Below are 25,057 nucleotides of genomic sequence, written 5' to 3'. Positions count from 1 at the left end.
GCTCACATATGCATTTACTGGTTGTTATCCATTACAGTACCTTCTGCACAACAGCACAGTGTACGGCATTTGCATGTAGGGCAGCCACTGAGCTGTGTGCCTCAGATGAGGTACCATCATTTTACCTAGAGTGCTCTTCTTTGCTCTTAAGACACCAGGTAGAGCATGATCCAATAGTTAACCAAGAAGGTACATTACTCATTATGTTTGATGCAATTTCACTTAATTCATTTTGGGGCAATTAGTGGTGTTTCTTGATCCTCTCCTTTAGAGCGCACACCTAAACAAAATAGCTTCATATGGTTAGGTACCTCACATGTTCTTCAATTACAAGTTTCCCCTGTTCAAAGAAGCTTTCTTTCATTGTGCTTAAAATAATACAAGAAGATGGGGAAAGAAATGCTAGGTTTTGTCATTAAAACCACAGCAATTTTTGCAGTTTGAGGAGCATACAGGATTTCTTTTTTTCTTTTAAAGTGACAGATAAAGCCATTAAGGACAGACCCTGATAAGCTACAGTAATTAAAACAGAAAAATCAGCAAACTGCTTCCAGAGAAACTGCCTGTGCATGCAGAAGGATACTCTGCTTCTTGGTTCCTCCAAGGACACTGAATATGGTGATGGTATCTCAATCTACGGTAAGAGGTTTTATTCTAAATAGAGTGTTTCACACAAATAATAGGATTAGTTGTTTCTGAGTGGAATTTCATGACTTCTCAACAACATGAGACCAAGATGTGTTCCTATACCTTTCCATTTGACAAGCCATTGCTTTTTTGATTATTTCAGACCATCTTTCAAAGATTAGAGAGTCAGGTTCAGTCTTTTCATCCCATATGCATGTTTTTGTAAAAGGAGGTCTTCTTGTTTGGAAAGAATAACTGATGAACAAACACATAAATGTACTTGGCCAAGAGATGTCTCCAGGTTGATGTTTGTACTCCCTTCTTCCAGTAAAGGAGAGGACACAAGATAAAAATGAAAGAGAAAATACAATAAACAGACTATGTTGAATCCAAGTTTTTACTGCTCTGTGCTTGCTGGCTAAGAAAAATGTCATGAAGGGACAATAGTAGTAAAAGCACATTTCTTCTACAAGACTCTTGTGAATAGAATGTTCTTTTTAATCAGATAACTTGAAAAGTCCCTGAGATTCAAGGTATTGCAAGTTGCTAATACTAATTACTTACAAGTCATAATTACAATGCCATACACAGCACTACAGGCTCAATTTCTGATGATGCATTGAAGCTTACTAATACTTCTGAAGTCAATACTCCTTTCCAGTTCAAAGCAACAGAAGGTATCAGAGCAAATCAGTTCAGATGAAGCAGCATGGTTTCTTGCAAACAGGAATCTGCCCAAGGCCTCTGTGAGAAAACCTCCTTCACAGCAGAAGATGCTGCTCATTGGGAAAAGACCCCAGATAGCCTTCAATATACTAAACTGTATGAGATCAGGAGCGTAGAAGAGAGGAGTACTTGGTCTTATTTGAGTCATGTCTCTTCATAAGCAGCAGAGACAAAGATCCAATGTGAAATTTAAGGAAAAAAAAAAGGCATTATGAGGACTTCATCTATTGGTGTTTTCCTTACAGAAACAGATTAACAGTTTCTGGAAGATCAATCTGAAGCATGCTGTTAGGAATGACTTGTTTTTAAATTCCTCTTCTTACATCAAGATCATGGTATCTCTCCAAGAAAAGGAGAATATTTTAATTTTTATCCTTTTGTATGTAATTTTTCCTTTGAACAGACTTGTCTTGAACTGTAAAGAATAAACAAGGCTGGTAACTTCTGTGTTCTAGCTATCAAAACCAGTAGCCTGATTGATTCTTACATACATGTATGTATTTCAGGTTGAAACAAAATCTTCCTGTATTTTGAGATAAGAAATGTTAATGAATACTCCTTTGCTCTTCTGAAGATTTAAAAGAACAAAAAAAAGAGGTCTGGAAAAGAGCATAGAAAGTACCTGAATCCCTCCTACAGGAATTTTGGGGAAAGTTTTTTTGTTGCCTCACATCAATCACCAGAAGCAATTCATGCTACCAAGTTGAGATGTTAAACTATCTTAAGCAGCTGAATATCCAACAGCTCTTCTCAGTCATTGTATTGTCAAGTTTGCTGATTTACATCAAGAGCAGGCTCTGATAGGATCCTTTTAGCTGGAGCAGGAAGAATTTATGGCTGTGATGACACAAGAACAACATGTCAATGATGTTCAGATACAGATAAAGTCAGGAAAGGCAATGGTAGTTCTGTTTGTGAGCATGTGGAAGACAGTAAGGAATCCTATAATCTATATTCTCATCTGCTTTGGCCAAAGAAAGGAATCTCTGCAATGCCTTTCCATAGTGACTTGACTGTTGATAAACACTCTTGGGATGAAAACTCCCTTTAGTGCTTTCTTCCACCTTCCTTCTCTACAGGGCATGTTTCACGGCCAATTCATGAGTGAAGACTAAGCTCCATTTTTCTGCATCAGTGAGCAGAAGCTCAATAGCCAAGAAAGGAAAAGTTTAAACAATTGTGAGTAAATTCTACAGAATACCATCTGCAAAACAAGCAAAAAATTGAATCTCCATATTTGGTAAATGGTATAGAATATAAGCAACAATACTTTTTCATTTCTAATACTGCAGCTCCAACAACTGCAGTATCCAAGTGAAATAACATGGAAACAAAACACAAATTGACATACCTGATTCAAGTTACCTGCAGTCAGATCAAATACTTCTCGACTTTCAAATCAAAACTTTAAAGCAAGATGCAATTTTTTTAGATTTAAGGTACAACTAGCCACATGGACTTTTTGCAATTCCTAAAATGAAACTTAGTCTAGGTTAAGTAGTTATTGTCCTGCTGCCATTAATCATACCTCTAGAAATATGTGCAGACTGCAAACACACCGCAGAATCTATGCGCCACCATCCAGTTGAACTGTTATTCAAAATAAATATTAGAAGAACAGCAAATTTTAGTAAAACATCTTTCACCTGGAAACTAGCACCAACATAGCATGTGTATTAAAGTATCAACAAGAGTGATATAAGGTTGTTTAAATTGCAAGCTACTGACACTAAGAAAAAACGCTAGTTTTCCAAAACTTCTGGGTTGTTGTTGTTTCGTTTTGGGTTTTTTTTTGGGGGGAGGAGATTTGATTGGAGAGAGGGTAGAAGTCATTGAACATAATAATAACTATACTGGATAATGTTATCCAGTCCCAAGATGGAGAAAAGGCAGCAAAACCATAGGTCAAAGTGTTGATTTTGAAAGATTGCCATGCAACCCTTCACTCAAAGCTAAACGTGCCAACAAACAGAATGGTAGGAATCTTGACTTTCTAAATTTCAGAAAGTGTTTTAAAGCATCAGGCCTCTCTCCATAAATGTTTCATGCTCAACTTCTTTAAAGGCCTACTAAAAGCCAGAGGGCCGTAGCACTGTCTACTTTATCAGACAAGGCATCAGACAATACCTACTCAAGACTGGCATAGGTACCAATCCCTCAAAGACCCTTCCTACTGCCAGTTTAGGAAAGGCAAAAAGCTATGGCTTTTCTGAACTCAGCATGACAAAGAATTGTGAAATTATATATAGCTATCACAGCAACACATATTTGAGAAACACAGCCAGTATTTCTTGGCACATATACAACAGCAGGAAAACACTAGAGGCATAAAATTGAATGATTAGTTCATTATAGAAAATACTACCTTGTAAAAATAATTCCCATTAATAGATGCATCAATTTTATACAATTAAAGAAATGGGTATTTGCTAAACAATGTTATAATTATTCTGCCCTTTTAAAAGCTGTTTAGATTGCAAGAATATTTTTAAATATCTTCATTAACAAGCTTTTTATTTCTTGTCAGCTTTTGTGCCAAGTACAGTTGAGAGAAAACCTTTTTTGGCCTAACTAAGTCATGTTTTAAATCAGATTAACAGACTTCACTGGCACCAACATACATTTCTGTCATAAAAACAGACCTTCTTTCACTCTTAGAGAAATTCTGTGCTTCTGGGTAGAGTGCATGAGCCAATATTTTAAAAAAAATTTTTAAAAAAACAGAAAACTTTTTTTTAAAGACATCATATGATGCCTGTTTGTTCACTTTTCCTGCTTAAGAAAGCTAACTATAGCAGTAAAGGTTACAGTATTTATGTATACCTTGAACTTGGAAAAAATCACATAAAACCTGTAGTTTCTTGTATGAACAGTGCCTTTTTACTTTACTTTGTAGTTCTTAATACATGGCTAGTTTAATTTAATTTGATTCCAATTACAAGCAATTAGGTTACACAAATTTCTTAAACAATTTTTTTTTTTTAAGCACCACTTTTCTTACTGAGTTCTCAATCTTCACATAATTCCTACACTTCTCTGGTCAAAGTCTTTCAGACTGTGTATCTGCAGAACCTGGAAGTGGAAATACCACACATAAGGAATGTTAAGAGGAGTTATTCCACTACTGTTCAACAGCCACAGCACACCAGATGCCCTAATTTTATGGGTTTTTGGGGTAGAGGTAGGGTGAGGTCTAATCTGAATCTTCAGATGAGAACAGTTCAAGGTTTTTCCCTGTAGGTGTTGACCCTTGATCATCTCCTCCATGACTTTCCTCTGGTGTTTGGGACCTCTGGAGAACTCAAATACAGCACAAAAGCCCCTCTCATGCAATTATTTATTCCAATATATATTTAATAGATTAATATTAACAAAGGGCAATGTGGACACACTGGTAAATAAAAGCTAAACAAAGGACCTACTTTTTTTAAAGTCACTGGTTTCACAAAGTTTTATTTTGGAAAGTACTCAAAACTTGCATTTCAGATTTGAGCACTTACTAGGTTACTTTCCATACCAAATCCTAATTTCTACAAAGGGTCTGGAGTTCATAAATTTAGTATGCACTCTGACCAACAGGCTTGATCCTTTCCTCATTTTCAGTAGCAGTAAGAACTCTACAGACAAAACATTTACTAGAAAATTCATTCCAGTTAACTGCTAAGACAGAGTGATGTCAAATGCTATTGTAAGCTGTGTTAGTTCTTCAGCATTTAGAAGTTTGTGATGCAACTGAGGCTTATTTTTGTCTAGCATGAGTTGTTGAGAGTGGAGACAAACTGATTTAGTTGACTTGCAAGTGATGTGCAAGCACACCATAACAGCTCTGCAATATATAGTCTGACTCTTAGGTTCAAGATACAAGTTTAAAAAGTCTCAGTGCAGACAGTGATGTTTTAGATCAGAATTACACTTTTTATTTTTACCTAGTATGTGTTAACAGTACACGAGAAAAGTACTCTAGATTATCTTGTACTGCTACCACCATAGAAAACATGCTGTCTTTCATTAGCTAATTAAATGTTTTCTGAAGAATTGCTGACTTAACTTTCCTTATTGGACTAGTGCTTCAAATTCACCCACATTTCAGTATTAAATAAGACCACCACAAGTTTTATTTTAAAAATGTTTATCAGTCAGCTGAGGTAAACGCCATTTGAAATGTATCATTTTGCTCTGCTTAAGTAAAAACTGTTTGCATTGAGTTGTCCCTTTATCTTCCCTCCATGCAAGCACCTTCACACCTACGTGCTTTGATCAGCCAGAACTCCCAGCTTCTGCACTAGACACGATTAACTTTGGCAGTGCCTCTTCACAGGCATACCCGTGTGCAGTGTTTGACTGTCATTCTGTACCTGTTGAAATATTAGTATTTGGTTTAGGTTGTGTGCAAGAACAAAAAAACAGTATCAAGTCACACATAAAAGAATACATACAAAACCACAAAAAGACTATTCCTAGCCTAGGCTTACTATTTTCACAAAATTATTCAGAACAGGGAAAAAGACAAGACATCAAACATCTGTACCAAAATAGAAACTTACCCCACTGACTGATCTGTGTTGGAGAGTGTCTAACCATAGTCTGAATGTCACAGGACCCTCTTTCCTTCACTTGAGTCAAGATTTCATTGACAAAAATAACCACAATCCAGGGCAGATAAAAAATAGCTTCCCACGCACTCAGGCAAACACACGAGACGCTACCATAGAATCATTACGGTTGGAAAAGACTTATGAATTCTCTTGAAAAAAATCACCACCATTTGGATCATTACTGAACATTTCTGTATATGACTGGTATCTACAATGTGCATAGTTCATTTTGAAGTAAGACAACATACAACAGAGAGATTCTTGACATGACTCTTTTACCATGAAATTAGTTGCTTGATCTGATTTCTGCACCAAATAAATGTAAAGGTCAGTGTTTCCTCAGAAGAGTTGTTATATTTAATAAAACCTTTCTGCCTGTAAATTCCTAAGATCAACTCTGTTATTAAAGTCCAACATGTCTCCTTTCTTTCCATTTTCTTTTAAAGGCGAGATTCTAAAATTAGTTTGCAGCAGGACTGGAGAGATCTGTGTTTAAAGTTATCCGGTTTTAGCTGTATATTATATTCAAAGTATTGTATTTTCTACTAAATAGCTTTTTAGCTGCCAAAAAAAAAAATTAAAAAAAACCTCACAAACATTCCATGCTGCTGTTACTTCTACATACTCTTAAATTAAGTCAAACTCCATCTTGTAGTTTACCAAAATGTACAAAAAGGAAACCACAGTGCATGTGACAAAGGTTGACACAGCCAACATAAAGAAAACTGCAGAGATGCCTAGTAAACTCTAACTGTCGGCACGTGTTCAAAATCCATTCTCTAGAGGCTGTAGTTAAGCACTACATTCTACAGAATGCAACTGAGAATGAGTCTGTATTTTTTAAGTGTAGTTACTCTTCCAAACAGCTATTTCCCCAAGTTTAAAATGATTCTTAATTCATAATTTAGTATCTGCATAACTGAAATCCCCACAAGCATTTAGCAAACTAGGCCAGAGTTTAATATTGCGTAGCTGTGTTTTTGCTCCTCCTTTTTTTGATATTATTACTTTACACATATAATTTTACACATGCACATCAAGTAATTTTCTACTCTTTTATTTCTTAATTGCTTTTATTGTAGACTTCAGTCCAACAGAAACACAACTGCTATCAAGATGTGACTTACTGTAACAGTCTGCTACTCCTAGCTGGGCGATGTTTGAATATCCTTCTTCCAAGTCATCAGAGAATTTCCATTTACCAGTCAAGTTCTTTCATTCTATTTTATAAAATAAAGCATGCATATATATCTAAGCAGCCTTCATAACAGAAGAATCATATACGGTACCCAAAAATATGCATTCTAATGGTACTTGGAATAGGCAACTGCACAACTTTGTTGAAGAGAAGCTATAGAAGTACTTGGGTGAGCACACAACGTCACACTTCAGTACAGCATTAAGCTTTTTTTCCCCCCCAGATGAATTAAATGCAGATTTCAGAATTACAGCATATTCAACCTATGCTTTTCCGGCAATGTATCTTGACTCAATCTTTTAATTTTTTTGCTCTCTCTTGTACATGTAAAATACACAGACAGAAAAAAGGGTGCCATAGAAAAGACAAAAGCACCAACAAAATACTGATTCATTAAGTACCACAACCAAATAATAATTTGGTTTCATACTTAATATGGCTCACTACAATAAAGTGCAATGAGACATATACTCTGCATTAGTGAAAATTACTTGGACGATGCCTCCCAACTCCAAAGTGGGGGCAGAGAGCACTTGGGGGGGCTGAGGAGGAGGACATGAGAAAGGGTATAACTCCACAGCTCCAGGGGAGTCCCTTGATCACTGTCAGAAGCATGTACATTGGCAGACTGTTCTAAAAGAGCCAATAATTTAACCATAATAACCTTGGCCTTTAAGAAAATGAATCATTAACTGCACAGTACAGATTTTTGAACTCCACTATATCTAGAGTTTTCAACTGTAGCAAAACAATACTGAGTACAGATTAAAAAAAAATATGCAAATATATGACAGGCATTGGAACTGATGATCTTTGAGGTCTCTTGCAATCCAAACCATTCTACAGTTCTATGAATCTAACTGCAACTTAATAAGCAGTGGTAAAAGACATTATTGAGAAAGTTTAAGTATTTTAAAGGGAAAGAGACAAAATGTAAACCTTAACATTCTTCTCACTACACACTACCAATCCATCTTCTCTTTCCCCACCCATTCCCCAGCATGCATTAACACATATTCCTTCCCTCTTCTTCATCACTGATATCAGAGCAAATGGTTATTCTGAGTAGTGTCCTAGATAATAATTTAAAAAAATTATGCCTGTGTAGCAGCTTGCAGTCAGAGAAGTCACTATCATCTCACTACCCTGTTTTCCAATTATCCTAAGGCAGATTTAAACTACCACTACCCATTCATTTGCACTATGTATATGTAGTGTATACAAAGTTAGTCTGAAATAAAAACATGATACTATGGACAAGGATGTCAGTAACCCATCTCCACGCAGCCTAGTCATAAAGTACACAATCCAATGGGAGGAACCAGAGTTACTATGAGGAAGCAGAATTCACACAAACTTAGCAATCTGTTTCAGAACTGGAGTTAGCGATCAACGCAAAACCCTACAAGTTACAGGAAAAGAGGGTTCATAGCTATCATAACAATTAACTTGTCTCTACGTTTTATTAGAATTATTAATTTTGTTCAGAAAATTACTAAGTTAATAGAAATCTATTTAGTTTACATAAACAGTTTGGAACTCCATAAACTTACAAATTTCCAGTTATTACATTTAAACAGTTTGCAATGATAAATCTCTCACACTCAATAAGATTATTGCCCAGTACACATAATTTAATCTCAGTTTTGACTGGGTCTTCAAGAACAAAACAAAAACCAAAATAAAACAAACAAACAAACAAACAAAACAACAACAAAAAAAAAAAAAACACAAAAAAAACCCCAAAAACAAAAACAAAAAAACACAAACCAACAAGTATCTCTGCTGCATGTTCCCTACAAAACAACTTCTGAAGCCCCTATTCAACTTAAACCCAGCTTGACACCTCCAAAAACAGGAGAATGGAACAATGGAGTAGATCAGTGATATGGTTTGAAGCTGGCTCCCTGCCAAGTCTCCAAACCTTACCACCAGAGTTCCCCCCCCCCCCCAAACCTCAGGGAAAAGAGGGAGAAAAAAAAAACGAAAGAAAACCCGAAACGAGAGAGAGACAACCAAAGATGAGATATATAAATATATTTGCACTTATATACAATTAAAAATAAGGGAAAGGGAAGGGGGAAGGGAAAAGGAACAAAACCAAAATATTATGTATATAAATATCCCAATTAGCGGCCCAAGATCTATCCACTAAAAGAGTTAGCAAAGAAATAGCTCACTACTCTCCTGGGACAACCGAGGGTCGCTCCGGAACGATCGCCGGCAACCTCTGTCTCCCAAGGTCGACAAGGCCCAACCAGGCCTCGCTCCCCAACACGGCAGACTCAACAGCAGGGAACCTGCACCTCCAAGCCGCCGGAAGGAAAGAGAACGAAGGCCTCTCCTCCTTTCTTCTTATAATCTGGCTTACGTAAAAATCGTAGGGAATACTGGGTAAATCTGGACCCTTCCTTGGTTACAAACTAGTCACCAAGGAAGGCCTAGCCCAAACCACCACAATCAGCATGGCCCTGTATTTGCCTCCACAAGTACAAGGGAAGGGACAGCAAGAGGCATCCCCAACATTACTCATTCTGATGGACAACAACCAGCTATCCAGGTAGCACACCTCGAGTGGAGAGAGCAGTAGCCCAGGCAGGGTTTGGTTATTTTTCAGCCACTCAGCAAGCCAAAATGCACAAAGGGAAACTTCAGTGGGGAACGCAGAAGCGATACAAGGAGAAATCAAATTACTGGGGACAAAGGGAAGAGCAGCATGGCAATAAGAAAAGGGTAACTGCAGTGCCACAGTCATAGAGACTTCCGATAGAAATCTCTGCAAGTCCTACACACAGTGTTGGGGTTTTTTTTTTAACTCCAGTATTCAGGGAACTTTTTGTTTGTTTCTCAAATATTAAACGAAAATACCCAGGGGGCAAACAAATTTAAAGTAAAATCTTTTAAGGTTAGTTCCTACATCCTACACTCCCCTTGTAGCAGAACCACTGACAGGACTGAACTCCACTGACTTCAATGCTCTTGAAGCATTAACTTTATTCATTTATGAAGCCATTGGCAGGACTGGAGCCAATGTTATGGGTATAACACTTAGGCTTCAACATTAGCCTGACTATTGCATCAGCTATGCTATTTTTAAGTACAATTCAGCTTCTCTTTCACAGTCTGATGCAAGCCCATATAGTTTTTAGTTTGTTTTTAAACACTGTTCCAATGCAATTTTGTTCAATGCTACCTTTTTTGCCAAATATTTAAGACCCTTCCAATATCATACATCTACCAGTGGGAACATTCATTAACAGCAAGGATTACTACACTTGACAAGAGACCTGCTAATATTAAAATCTATCCTTCTAAATAATATGTAAAGCTGGCAAAAACATTTTTGGCCATTACTTCCATTTTACTACTTGTAGGCCATATGAAGGACAGTATAAAAATGTTTGACATCACTGTGCAAAATACTGAAAAGGCATCACAGATACTAAACCTTGAAACCAAAACTTTTCTAACAGAGACACACAATAAAACAAATATAAAAAAGGCACAAGAATTTACAATGAAAATTTTGAAAAATCAGATTGTATCTAGGTTTAAAACGATCAAAGCAAGAGGATTCTCTGAAAGAGAGTTTTCAGTCTTAAAAACTTACAACCACTACATGCTTTTTTATGCTGTTTTTTAAAGAGCCTGATAGTTGAATTTACAGCTCATAACTTTAATGTAATTTTAAAACTTAATTTTAACTCTTAATTTAATTTTAACTTTTAAAAGTGCACATGCACTTTTCTGGATGATCAATGAACACATCAGCACTTACCAGAGCTGGCAATCAAGCATTTAGAACAAATTAGGCTCTGTCAAGAATATTTTGCAACAGATGTAATTGTTCCCCACATTTGTTTTAATTTGCACATACTGGGGGAAAAAACATTAAGTTCCCAGTTCTTAAGTGCCCAACGTTTTAGAAATCCCTTCCTCTTTAATCAACCAAAGCACAAATGTTTTGAATGTGTTCACCAACTGCAAAAGGTTTTGAGTGCCCAGTTTGAAGTATCCTTGTCCCAGTTTCAGTAGGATTCTTCCTTTGAGACCACCAGTATGAGTGTGTTTTAGAAAAATATGAAGTGAGACCTAGTCTGTGCTAGAATAAGGATCACTCAAGAAACAGCATGAAATAAAGAATCAACTAAAATCAAAGTGGTTTTAATTAGAACACAATCCTATAAAAAAAAAAAAAAAAAAAAAGAAAATGGAATGCCTTGGTTTTGGTTCATCTAACACAAACCTAACACAAACCAAAGTCTGAAATACTTCCAAAGAAGCAAAACCACATTTATGAGACATTTATGAAAGGTAGTGCAATACTCTCTCAGAACTCAACAAGCTCAGCTAAAAGGCTAGTTAAAAAAGAATTTTGGAATTCTCAACACTGCAGAAGAAATGCAACAGAATGTCTTAGGCAGTTTTGCTGAGCTTTCCCCAGTTCCTATACTGTTTATCTAAAGAAGTGTCTTCCTACAGTTTTCAGATAGTTTACAACCTCAGAAAACATTTTAGAGTCTGATTTGTCAGGTAACTTAACTCAGTTAGGAAGTTAGAATCATTGGTTTATTTCTCATGCTAACTTGATCCTTAGACTTGCTTTCATTTTCATCAAGGCACACTCGGGATGACATCTGAAATATTGGTAATTTCTCAGCCATAACACTAATATATCTTAAAAACACATGATGGGAAAACAGGTTTATCATTTGTGAAACTTCTGATGTCATGATGAAACCATTGGTCCCCAAAATAGAGAACCTGGCAAAGGGAAGACAGACAGACTTACAAATACCCACCTCTCCTGTTTGTTTTAATTCTTAACGTCCAAGCATTTTTAAAAAGTTTCACAGAAGTTCATGAAAAGGTAATCATCAGGCACATGCTGGGTGTTTGAAGAGGGACATGCAGTTGCAATTACTCCACCTTTGTTTTGCCTCAAGTTATCTACCAAAGCCATTTAGCAATTCAACAAACAGGAAAAAGAATGGTTAGAATAAATCTGAACCATGATTCAAAAGCATATTCCATTTCCTTGGCTCCAATACATCCACTCCGGTCTGCTTACTGGCCAAAGTAAAACCACACAAAAACCTAACAAGTTCTGAATTACTACAATAACGATACTCTAAGCATGTTATTTGCACTCCATCATGCACTTATGCCACATTCTCTACTAGGTCACAAGACACAAAATGAGGAAAAGAAAGTGATGAACAGAAACTTCCCCAAGCTAGAACATCCAGAAACAGTTAAGTCTGAAGTACCTCATTAGGCCTAGTGAACCCCTGAAAGCTAGAGATGAATGCAGCAAGTCCAATGGATGTCCCTCCCCTTGTGTGATGATCTTGCCTATCCAGCTGCTGCTTTTTCTGGGAGGAGTATCAGAGCCTGCACAAGGTGACAGCTCTCCAGAAGCTTGTAGGTTGCTGCCCAAAGCAACGGGTTCACAGTATACTACAAAAAGTGGAAGAGCTGACAGACAACAGCAGGTTCTCCTGCAATACTCTGCCAAACTTTACAGTTCTTTACTTCAAGTTTATGCTCCCCTGTACAAGTACAAAGAAATTCAAACACGGGAATAAAACGAAGACTTTTTCTTTCCTTAGGTGTCTCCCCCAAAATACGCATAACAAAATTAAAAATCCCTCAATCCTAAAGGGCTGAACTCATGGCAGTTTTGCTGATAGCACTGTGGATTCCAAGACTAGAGGAGCCAGAGAAAGGGACATGATATGGCTATCACACAACAAAGCATAAAAAAGGCAGGCATTAGTTACAGATTACAGAAGGAACAGCAAGTTCTCAAGGTCCTTATGGAAACTTTACAGAAAGCTAAATGTTCTCTCTCTCAAATTACAGTATAGTGAATTAAATTCATTAAAAATAAATTCACCATAGCAACACTTGGAATATAAAATTGTACACAAATTCTACAGTTTCTGAAAACTTGCTATGTTTAAGTCAAACTTACAATCATATAATGTATTAGAATAAACTTGGGCTTAGCAGAGATAAAATACTACTGTGAATTCCCCACACTGCCTTGCCTTTCACCTTTCCAAAACATCCCATCTGAAGCCTTAAAATAAAGCAAACCAACAGGTCAGGGAGAAAGGCAAAGATACAGACAGCAAACAGAGAAAGGTAAAAGGACATTAGGAAGGAAGCAAGATGTTTGAAATAAGACAGACACTGGAATTTACAGCAGCATCAGCATCAACATCAAGTTTCTTGCAAAATGTTCTTAGGGGAAAAAAATTAAATAAAATGCAGGTGTCTGTCACAAATAAGTTAAAAGTGCTCTAGAGAACCAAGACTTAACTGCAAGCTTAAGAGGACTAATAAAACTCAGGCTTGCCGTCTGCACATCAACCTAAGATATTTAAGGTCTTTGGTTTCAGTTCTGTGGTGGAGGAAGAATGTTATCCGTTTTAGTGAAGCACCATCTTCAGTTCCTGTTTTACAATCATTGGTACCAATTTTATAGATGTATAGTGAATTTTGCACAGGATCACCAACTAGTTGAGGCTAGAAGGGGTCTCTGGAGACCCCCTGGTCCAAACCCCACTGCTCCCAGCAGGGCCAGCTAGCAGAAAGGAAAAAGAAGCTACAAAAGAAGAGCAAGCTGCGAGATGTTCCAGTGTACCAGCTTCTGAGACTTGGAAACAAACAGGGCTAGCAACTAACAGATCAGTCTCTTCTCCTCCTGGCTATTTTTTAAAAAGTGGGTAGCAATGGTACTTGTAACTTCATTATGGGAAACAGAAGCTGCATTTTAGAGACTAGTGTACTAATTTTTGAAAAAAACCCAGACTTTTTCTTTACAGGAACCATCACACATTCAGTGAAGCACAATGTGCCACAAGGCATTAGGTAACTATATTTAACATATCATTCTGACACCTGATTATCAAATCAGTAAACTTTCTTGTTTACACATCTGTCACAATTGGATATTTCCCAATTTAGGGGAAGCCTTTCTCTTTGTCAAGAGCCTCTTCCAGGCCATACATCACTCTTTCACTGGCAGGAAATATCTATTATTGATTTGTAACTAAAAATCTACATACAACAAAATTAGGGCATCACAGCAAAAGCCTGACATCTTAAAGTTTTAATTTCAAGAGTAAAACGTTTTGTGAAGATGTTAAATTCTTCTCCAACTGATACAGTCCAATAGCTGTATTATTTATTTCTAACTACTTGTTTTGAAACTGAACAGCCAAGAGACAGCTACAGGAAACGTGAATTTTCTTCTGTTTGCACAACTTAACCCAGGAAACACCAAAAGACATGGAAAAAAGTATGATCGGACACAGAAGCTTCAAAGAGCAAGTTCCAAAAAGAACAAAGACAGAAAATAATATTCAGGGACACTATTCTGATTGACTTCAAGAGATTATCATCAGGATGCTTTGGGACACATGGGACTGAAGAGAGTAAATGCCAAGACTACTAAATAAACCAAAAGATCAAGAAAGCAAATAATGTAACCCATCTTGAAGCATGAATATTAGCATGAGGTTTTTTTGGTTGTTTCTTTTCTGTTATTGTGACAGTTAGTGTTGAGTAATACTAACTCAAATCCATAAGAAGAATTAAGGAGACAAAATTGCACCTCCCTAGTTGTCAAGTAAACACTGTCAGTCATGTGGGACCTATTAAAGACAGTGATTTATTTAAACCGGATCAAAGACTGAAATTGTCATGGGCATTTCACATTACATTTCTATATTATGTATTATAAAATAAGGTTTTAAACATCAAAGAAGTTTTTTTAAGTTAAGACATCTCTTCTAGTTTTCATAAACTAATGGCCACATTAATGATAAAGAAAACACTATGCTGCAAATAGACTAGAAGAGATATAACACAACTCATTAATAATCTCAGTGGCTTCAATAAAAACTCCTGAATTACATATATGCTTTCCACTAAAGTTACATTAATAAAAACCTTAAGTATATAAATAGTTTCAAAAGCTACTCAAAAGTTAAACTTGTGAGAAATAAAATTCTCAAGGAAGACATCCAGATTCCTATTTTTGAGTTTCATTTTTACAAGAGATAGATGAAAAGTTCAAAGAATATAATCAACTCTGTGTCAAAACCACAGCAATTCACACTTCCTTCTCTCTTGCTAATGTTCCCTTAGAGAGCTATTCAGACAAAAAAAAAAAAACCAAACCCAAAACACTTTTAATAAGCTGTTGCAGTATAAAATCTCAATGGATTTTTAGACAACTATGAGTAAATTCTAATAGAAAATTCTTCTCTGGCTACATCACTCTTCCTTTTCCTACAGAGAAAAATAGGCACCAGATATCTAGAAATAATAAGCATTTGTCAAAGGCTTTGAAATTAATCCTGCCTAAATACAGCACAGAATTAACTATCACATCCAAATACCTTAAGAATCCTTTTCCTAGATCTATGCAGGATTGCAAGAATTATCAAGTATCAATTAAAAAGTTAAGGAAAATATTTGTTCATCTCCCTTCAGCCGGACTTCCATGCATTAAACCTCAGGTTTAATGGGAGTTTATTAATTATTAAGTAGGCTTTCTATAACACAGCTAATTATTTCAACTGATTACATTAACCTTTAGAGGACAAAAACTATTGGAACAAATAAAAGAATTTAACAGCTTGTTTTGATGCAGGAATGCAATGTCAGGTTCTTTACTGCAACAACTGGAAAGCTTAAATTACAGGAGGGGTCAGACCATCCAAAACAGAAGAGAAAATAAGCATTACACAAGTATCTGAATCAGATCCCAAAGCCTTCAGGACAGTTCATATTTTCCATATGAGTTTAAAATAATGCAAAAAAACTTGCTTTTCAGACTCATATGAGTAATACATTTATTGGTAAATACAATCACTGAAGTTCTACAGCTGTTCTTTTCCATCTGATATCTCCTAAAGCTTCTGGATTGTAGCAGTTCATATTATTTTAAAATAAGAAACTTACTGGTAAGAGTAACAAGCTTTTCAGAAGATACATACATAATATGCAAGCCTTTCTATACCCTTTTGCATTTTTTAAGAGCACTGACATTAGGAGTCACCAATTTCAAAGCAATTTATACAGTACAAATTATGCACCTAGCTGTTCTGGCTTCCTTATTTTTTCCTCTGAGCTTTGTTTTCATCCTCACTCTACTTACAGGATTTTTTTGGTTTTGTCTTTTGGGTTTTTTTGCTTAAAAGAACTTCAGTACCATCTTGGTATACAGTTTTTAAAACTACTTAAGGCACATCAATTAATCAAACCAAAGTATCTAAACACTTAGAATTCAGCAATCCTTTTCATCATTTTTTTCCATTAGTCTCAAACCCCAAATCACAAGAGCGTGATTGTTTCTAAAGCACAAACAGTAGGGACAATTCTTTTCAAAGGCAAAACAGAGTCAACACACTTCTTGGTTCTAAGTAATTGAAAAGAAGAGTATCAGGAGCACCTTACCTTAAGTCCTCATCCAGCAGAAAAAAAATTCCATCTCTCCCTACAGTCTATTAACCAATACTGCATACTTGAAACACTTACACTGAAATCCTAACTCATTGCATAATAGAAGCTTTTGTATTAGAGAGAGTCAGGTACATTTTCTTAATAGTAAAGCTGCACATAAGTAGTTTACACATGTAGTTTTGCCCCTCTCCTCAACCTTTAGCAGTTTGTCTTCCAAGAACGCAAAATGCTCATGTTTGCCCCTCTTCCAGTAGACATGAGCAAGATGTGCCACATGGTAAGGACTTGAATAATAAGAATTTCAGTCGTTATTTCTTTATAGGTATTTTATTTCATTTCCAACAATTCTGCACCTATTTTCTGAGAAATTTAAGATATTCAAAACTAACTGAACAATTAATTCATCACCTTAGCATTCCCATAAACATAGCATATTACAATATCACCCAGACGATGATGCAAAGTTCAAAAACAGACTATCCAGCATGAGGAAGAAAAACTTCCTGAATGGTAAAGCTCAGGACTTGCCTAATCCTATTTTATACAATGTTATTTAGCATATTCTAATTTCATATTCAAGACACTTCACTAAGACTGTGGAAAGACAGTATAGAAGAAATTACTACATAAAACAGGTTATAGAAAGAAAAAAATGGATTAAGAAATTAATGCCAAGACACTAACACAAAGCAAACCCACATTTTCTAAAGGGTCTCACATGTTAGATATATGCCATGTGAAGACTTGGAATATATTACACATCAAGATTTTTGAATTTTGTATTTTCAGAGTAAATCCCTCCAATATTACCTGGTGTGGCAGCAAACGGGGAACATTTGAGATAACATTTTTTATATAGCAAACACAAACCAGGGTAATTTATTGACTTCGGTAACTGCGATTATTTTTACAAAGAAGCATTCGTTTTGTCAAACATTTTTATATTTAAAATGAGATAAACAAGCTTCCTGCATTTCTAAATTTATTACTCATTTTACTGTTAACTTGCAGGATAACTGCATTATTTCTATATAATCCACAGTACACTCACTTCAAAACCTAATCAAATATCCTCTACAAACACCAATTACAATCCCTGAAAAGTCTGCAGACTCCTCCAGCTTCTGAATTAAGATTCCTGGAAGAGGTGCTGCAGATCAAACACAATACTAATATTTAGCCGACAGCCACATAACAAGGAGAGAAACAGGCAGATCCAGTACCTGGGGCTTGTCTTAACTTAGGTTTCCACCTAAGTCCTCCCCACAATGGTACTCTTTTGGGGAGCACATTCAGGCCTTGTCCAAGCACAAATTCATTAACCCCAAAACACTGATTTACTCACACTAGACAAGATAAAAACGTGCTCCTCTGCTGTTGGATGGATTAAACCAGAAAAACGACACAATGAAAAGAAAGCTATTTTTAATATATTACAACCTAGAAGTTCTAAATAAAAAAATCCCTAAGTAGATTACTTGTCTCCTTTAGGGTTTAGTGACCTCTGACGTGCTTGCTGATCTGCAGAGCATCTGATATGCCAGTAGCTCTGGAAGGTCTAGAAAATGGCTCCAGAATTTATTAGTAGCATAAAGTCAAATTCCTCCTTAGTATTACTTACTGAAAACATTTGAAAAACGAGCACTGTGATGAGGGTGTGTTTTGAAAAAGTCATGTGAGATCTCAAGAGTCCTGGTAGCACTCCTTTTAAAAAACAACTCTTAGTGCCCTGACTGCAAACATGACCATACAGGCATGAATCAAGTTGAATTGTCCCATTCTTTTTTTTATTTTGAGGACAGTTCAGAGCAATTTTGGTAACAGCACTTACCAGAGAGAATTACAAGTGGAAGCACAGGAAACATTTAACATCTTTTATTCACAGTCCTTTCCAGGCAGCAGTAAAAGTGAGAACCTGGTAATATGAAATGCTTGCTATTTGGCTATTTATTCATTAGCAACAGCTAACAGAGTTATCCAGACACACTAAGAGAGGTTTTTACAACAGAAGGCATCTTTCCTTCCCTGAGGCGGGATGTAACTACTAAGAATGACTGGGAGAAACAGGGAAGGAGGCTGCTAAAGGCCATCCCCTTTCTGCAGTACCAGCAGTGTCCTACAAAAGAACAAACAACACAGTACAATTCCATCATGTAACCACTAGCCATACTGATATGTTTAGAAACATATAACATTAAACAAACTTACATGTTTAGAAAGAACTAGCCTACAAAGAAAGCCCTGCAGTGCAACCTGACATATAACTAAGAATTTGAACAATACACAAGCAGGGAGAACTGAAAAATCTAATTGCTGAAATTATTTCTTTACACCTCACTGGTGCAGCTACCACTTTACTCTGTACAGCTTGAGTAATTCTTTGCAGCTACCTACCCTACATGCACTCCTATAACCAATTTAATTATTTTGTGTTGCCAATAAGAATTGTTGCTATCTAGTGTGTTTTTAAAGAATTTTAAGCTTAATCTCAAGTATTTTGTTAAATAGGCATATAATTTTAAAATTTAAGAAAATTTAAACAGAAATTAAAATTTAAACAAAATTTAAACAGAAACTTTTGAAGCTTTAACATTTAAGGCATCTTCTTTTACAGGCCTCCTGGATGTTTGCCAATGAGGCTCTAATGCCAATGCTATAGCATCCAAAATGCTATTTTAAGCCATTGCTGTGCTGACCATTACATTTTTCAAGCACAAGAACAGCTTCCTGAAAAATAAGGATTGTGAATAAGTGGTTTTGTTCTTAATGAAACAATATCTTGCTTCTGCTTACATGACATCTTAATTTCTGACCTACACTTAGAGTAGGGCAGTTGTTACACCTTTCCCTACTTTAAATGTGCAACAACCTCTGAACTTTTGCTACTCTGTAAATTCAAGAACACACCACTGCATCCCGGCTCGCTCTTAGCAGCCATGGCATCAATCGCCATCATTTGTGATCATTCACATTTCTATAATCAGCAGTCATAAGGCCTCCTTCCATCCATTCCACCTCAGTTTTTTCATCTGACTTTGAGTTTTCTCTCCTGCCTTCATACTTTGACGATATTTTCAACAAAGTTCAAATAAAAAGAATTTTAAGTTTTAGTTTAGTATAGAGTAAGACAGTATGGAGCAGTATCCTGTCTTCAATAGTTGCCAGCACCAGGTACTCCAAAAGTCACTGAAAAGGTCACAGTAGAAGTTACAGCAGATCTATCTCAAAAGATGCACTTGATTCCCCTGAATTACCTAGAATTCATCCTAAAAGCTGAAGCCATGTGCTACTACAATTCTGTGTCGTTTCCTACATAACAATACATACATTACATATTTTTTTCTCTAGGCCTCCACAGACTCTTGTGGCAATGAGCTCCACAGACAAAATCATTTTTAATATTAGCCAAGGCAATTTTACCCATGGTCTCTTGTTCCCAAATTATTTGAGGGCACATAAGGTCTAAACTATAAATCTAGCTTAGATCAGGATGTAAAGTACAAAAAAGTGAATATGTTATCATATCTTTAAGGCTCCTTGTGAGTCATGGTCTCAATCATAAGTCTGATGTAGGTTTATCATTCAGCTTTAGAGATTTATTTCTTGGTTTAGGTATTACTTGGTCATTTCATTTTGAATTCCTTCTAATCCCTGTAGATTATCTTTTGTCATTTAAAAAAAATACAACACCCCAACTGAATTTTGAGATCTTGTAGGACGGGTTCCAGAGTCACAGCAGGTCTTAACTCATTAGCTTTTTGTTTTGTAAGACTCAAGTTAAAGTACCTTCTTAATTTACAAGATGGTCTGGGCTTACATCTGTCTACACCAAAAACAAATTAGCCTTTTGGCACATTTGGCAAGAGATCTGGAACTCTTAAACACATTAATTCACCACAGTAATAGTGGGTAAGTGTGAAAAATCCTTAGGAAGGCAAATATGACCAGGGTAAGACGCTCCATTGTACTTGGAGAATGTATCTGTGACGTAAGAGAAAAGGAAAGCCATTGACCCTGACACTGGCTCCACCTCCTTCTAACACCAAATGTTAGGAGCGAGCAAAACTAGTCTACAAGGACAATAGAAAGGGCTTATGGTTCAGTAAGGATTGACTCTCTAGGAAAACAAAGAAGGAAAAATAATACAAATGGAGGTCTTCCCACAGTCTGACAAGAGGAATTAGCAGTGCACCAACTTTAGTTAATCGCTCATACCATTCTTTTTCTTAACCCCTTTTATTGCTTCTGCTCTTAAGACTCACCAACAGAGAGCCTCATTTTCCCAAGTATTTATCATTCATCAGAAATGGTTCTCAAGCAAAGAGCAGCAAATGCTGAGAGAGATGCATGCTGAACCAAACTGGACAATTGAAAAAGCACAGGATGCAATGCTGAAGCAGAACTGTAAGAGACACCATTCCAGACTTAGGAACAGGATGCATTAGTTCATGCAGTGTAACATTCATTTTGCCAACATTATCAGGAAAGGAAGAGAACAAATTTCTGAAGCCTGTACTTACGTATGTAAGCAGAGCAATATAGTGATGATACAATACAAATACTTCACACCAAGAAAAGCACATACACTAGGAAATCTTAAAATGCAATTTGCACACACATAAAACATGCTAACCTGGTAATCTACTATTAGCATCCAACAATTGGTTCTATTGCTTATAAATCTGGACAGTCCTGGCCTCAACAGTTAAGCATCAATTAAAACAGTCTCTTCCAAGGATATATGGCATCCCTACAACACTTGGTCATACTAGTCAGACTCCACAAAACCCACTCTAGCAGGCCAAATGCTTCTCTACTAGTCACTTCTTCCTATGGAAGTGGGCCTCTGGCCATGAATCATTAAGAGAGAGTAAACTCTTCCACCACTTCCCAAGAAATTACATTGAAGGAAACAGAGACGCATATATTTCTAGTCACCTTTCTTGTAGGTAAAGGTTCAGAAGGCTCTTGTAGGTAAAGGTTTGGAATCTCTATTGCAAAGTGCTCCAAAATGTAAACCTCTATTCAGGATTTTCAAGTTCTCCATTTCATAGGGCTCTTATAGAGCTTCCTCTTCAGCAGCTCTTTATATTACTACTATCAATTACTTGATTAGATGAATTAACTCGATCTTCCTTCAAGAAAACAAAGTTGCCAAGTCAACAGCAGCCATGCTGGCATTTTAAGTGTTCATTGCCATGTTTCAAACACAACTTGTATTCAGTTTTAATTTTCAGAAAAGCCAGAACTGAATAGTCCTAATTTTAATGGATCCTATCTGTCCAATCTTAATTCAACCCACCATATCAATACTCAGAGAGAGAAAAACTGCTTATTTCACAAAAAAAAATTGCAAGTCTCTTTAGACACAGCATTCCAAACCATTTCTTACTAGTTTGAGATTAAAAACAACCTTTGTTTGTCACTGAAGAACAATCTCACAGAAACTAGTCACATTCACTGACAGGCGCTATAATTAAATAATATTTAAACATGGCTGGATCTTTTTTCATGAAGAAAAAAGCCTATTTTTATTGGCAATCATTTTTGGTACATTTCTCTTGTGGTCACTTTAGGCAGATGAGACTACCAAAAGTAGCTTCAACTCTTATTTCTGAAACAAAATGCAGATATTTCCAGCAACCTCATGATTTCTGAAGGGGCTTTGTTTTTTAAATCTTGTCTCTTCATTAGAAGCAGACAACATAAATCAATGGTGGAAAACATGCAACTGATGAGCAAAAATAAAAAACCCCTAGTGTTTACCTATCATGCTTGAAGGATTCTGCACAGGAACAGATTCTGTACCAGAACAAACCATTTTAATAACTTACATCTTAGGTTAGAGTATATAATTTAGGATATAACATGCTACAGAACCTACTCGTTTCATATCATGTGGTTTTTCACATTACAGTTACATTTTTTAAGAATGGTGTCTAAGAAAGTTTTTAGTAGAAAAGGCATTAAGAAATTCTAGCATATAATTTATAAAAGCTCTACATACACATATTCCAATTTACTACAGACAACCAAAACTTACCCTTGACCATTTCTGAACACAGACCTCAGAGTGCCAAGTTGCCTATGCCAATTTGTGCACAGCTACATGGCAATACCATTCGATGAATGCAATCTGTGTGACTCCAATGATTACAGTTACAAAAGCATGGGAAGATTTTGTAACTTCCCTGATTAGGCTACAGACCTAATCCAGTAGGCATCAACTAACTTCTTAAATCACAGATAGCAGGTCTGTTACTATCACAAAGTACTTCTGTTCCAGAGCTATCTGACAGCAACTTCGAGAAAGTATTTCTAAAGAGTACCTGTAAATTCACTAAATCATAGGATTTTTAAAGCCATACTAGAAGGACGGGTGTTTGGCATTTAAAATAACTGCAGGAACCTGACACTGATCTGACCTGATCTTCCATCTAACACATCATGACAACTCCATCATTTAACAAAAAGATATCCCAATATTTTGGGGTTTGAGGTTTTTCCTTGTTGTTCTTGCAATATAAAAATAAATAGAACATTTTAGATATTCATAAAATGCTCTGAAACATTAAGAATGGTTCAGTCTATCAGATTCAGAGGTTGGAATAGGAAAAAACTTTTTTAAAATAAAATTTAAAAAAAGTTTCCTTAAATGTCTCCCCAATTAAAAAGTATTAAGAGGGAGGATCACATGCTTAACCACTTAAATATTAGTAAATATCAATACAGTCCTTTATTTGAAAATACCTATGAATACTTCATACAATTTCAATGTCCTTTATAAAATTCTTTGCAGAACTGTTTGTGATGCTTTCAGAGAAAACACTTATCTCATAAACTCAAAGGAACTAAAAAAACACGTTCTAAATTTTTTAAGTATTTGGACAGTAAACATACACATTCAAGTTTACCAGAGATTGTATTCTGATGGTCAGACAAATGCAAAAAGTGAAGATAACCACAAATGAGTGCTATAATATGTTACTATTTCTTTTTCCCCTTCCACAGATCACACTACTCTCTAGAAGTCGGAGATGCTTTCATGCAAATCATTATCTTCCATTTACATGTTAATTTCCAATGAAATATTTTACCATGCTCCAACACCAAGCAGCACTAAGAATCCAGATGCCCCAAGGGCAGCCAGTGAGACCCCACAAAGAGGCTGACCCAAGCTCTCATGATGACACGGTGACTCAGTTTTCCATGCAGTGGTATTGCAGAGATGATGTACTTCCCTATTGGCAGCATACATCTCTACAGGAACACACAGATCACTATACGGCATTGGTGCTCTGTTTTTCCATAAACTACTAAAAACATTTATGATTTTGCCTGTTTTAAAGCATCACTGTCTTAAAATCAGTTCAGAAGTTACCCGAACATCAGACACCAAGTCCTTCAGGACCATCTCTTCTCGTTATAAAGCAGTCAGTAAAGCAGAGCACCAATACACAATTATGTGTTTTAGCTACTATCCCAAAAATAAGAGGCTGTATTGCCAACAACTGCATATGCTTGACTGACACATGGATGCCTGACAGTATTTCAAAAATTAAAATCCCTTTTCTCACTGAAAACGAGAAAGAAAACCAAAACAAGTATCATGAACATTTCAGAGCTTCCCTCCCTCCTCCTTCTCCAATCGAATACAGGCTCAGAAACTCCTCTTTTTCACAAGCAATTACAGAACTGGAAATAGTCTCATACACTTGGAAAGAAAGAAAATAACATGGAGGCACACACACATCCTACACCAATCCCTGAGCATTTATGAGTAATTTGACATTTCACCCAATTTGGGACATTAGGACTACTAAAGAAACACTTGGCAGTGCAATATGCTGATCCATTCTTAACATAATAACCTCATTCAACAGATTAAAGAGGTACATTTATACCTTGAATTCATTTGAGTGCAACAGTAAATTACTTAACAAGTACTTAAAGCACATAGTCATTAACTCATGGTTCCTTTTATTTTATTTTCACTTGGTCTTATTTTGTAAGACTGCAAAAAATGAAGCTGTAAGAGCAGCAATTGCTCATTTTCTCACCAGGAAGTTTGTTTAGGGTTGTTTTATAAAAAAAAAAAAAAACTTTATATGTTCTTATTTGCATATATACAGATAAACAGCATTAAGGATTTTAGACCAAAGGATTTAAAAAAAATTAATCAAGATGTTCAGTAGACATTTCAAGTTAAGGTCAGGCCAAGATTTTTCACTGAACAGATTATAACAAACCATAATGCTAAATATAAACTATTACTACAAAATCCATCCTTGTCAGATTTTGGAGATTCTCAGCATCCGAGAATCCTCTACTGCAAGCGACATCAAGGGACAATGACAATTAATACCATGCACAAGTTGACACGCACAGACACACACGACAACCATGAAACATCTCAAGTCGTTCTGCTTCC

General features: G+C 36.2%; 1 protein-coding gene across 9 annotated transcripts in view; it reads right to left on the bottom strand.

Moving 5' to 3' along the window:
* Positions 1 to 25,057, bottom strand: part of TSC22D1 (TSC22 domain family member 1) — a 93,678-nt gene that overhangs the window by 55,558 nt on the left and 13,063 nt on the right. The window contains exons 2-4 of one of the 9 annotated variants that reach the window (XR_007902979.1): positions 7,076 to 7,168; positions 5,602 to 5,708; positions 4,392 to 4,425 (exon numbers count right to left, since the gene is read on the bottom strand). The exons of 6 other annotated variants lie outside the window; for them this stretch is intronic. Coding sequence is in view for 1 of the 3 variants with exons in the window: in XM_051778679.1 (XP_051634639.1) it covers positions 7,147 to 7,168 (22 nt within the window). In the remaining 2 variants the exon portion in view is untranslated. Of the gene's footprint in view, positions 1 to 4,363; positions 7,169 to 25,057 lie in introns of those variants that run through there. 2 more of the 9 variants (XR_007902978.1, XM_051778679.1) reach the window with 2 other exon arrangements.

This window comes from Manacus candei, unplaced genomic scaffold, assembly GCF_025592945.1.
Source record: "Manacus candei isolate 608988 ecotype Guabito, Panama unplaced genomic scaffold, ASM2559294v1 h1tg000014l, whole genome shotgun sequence".
NCBI lineage: Eukaryota > Metazoa > Chordata > Aves > Passeriformes > Pipridae > Manacus > Manacus candei.
Note: the sequence above shows the minus strand (reverse complement) of the source record. Positions and strands in the feature narration are given on the sequence as shown.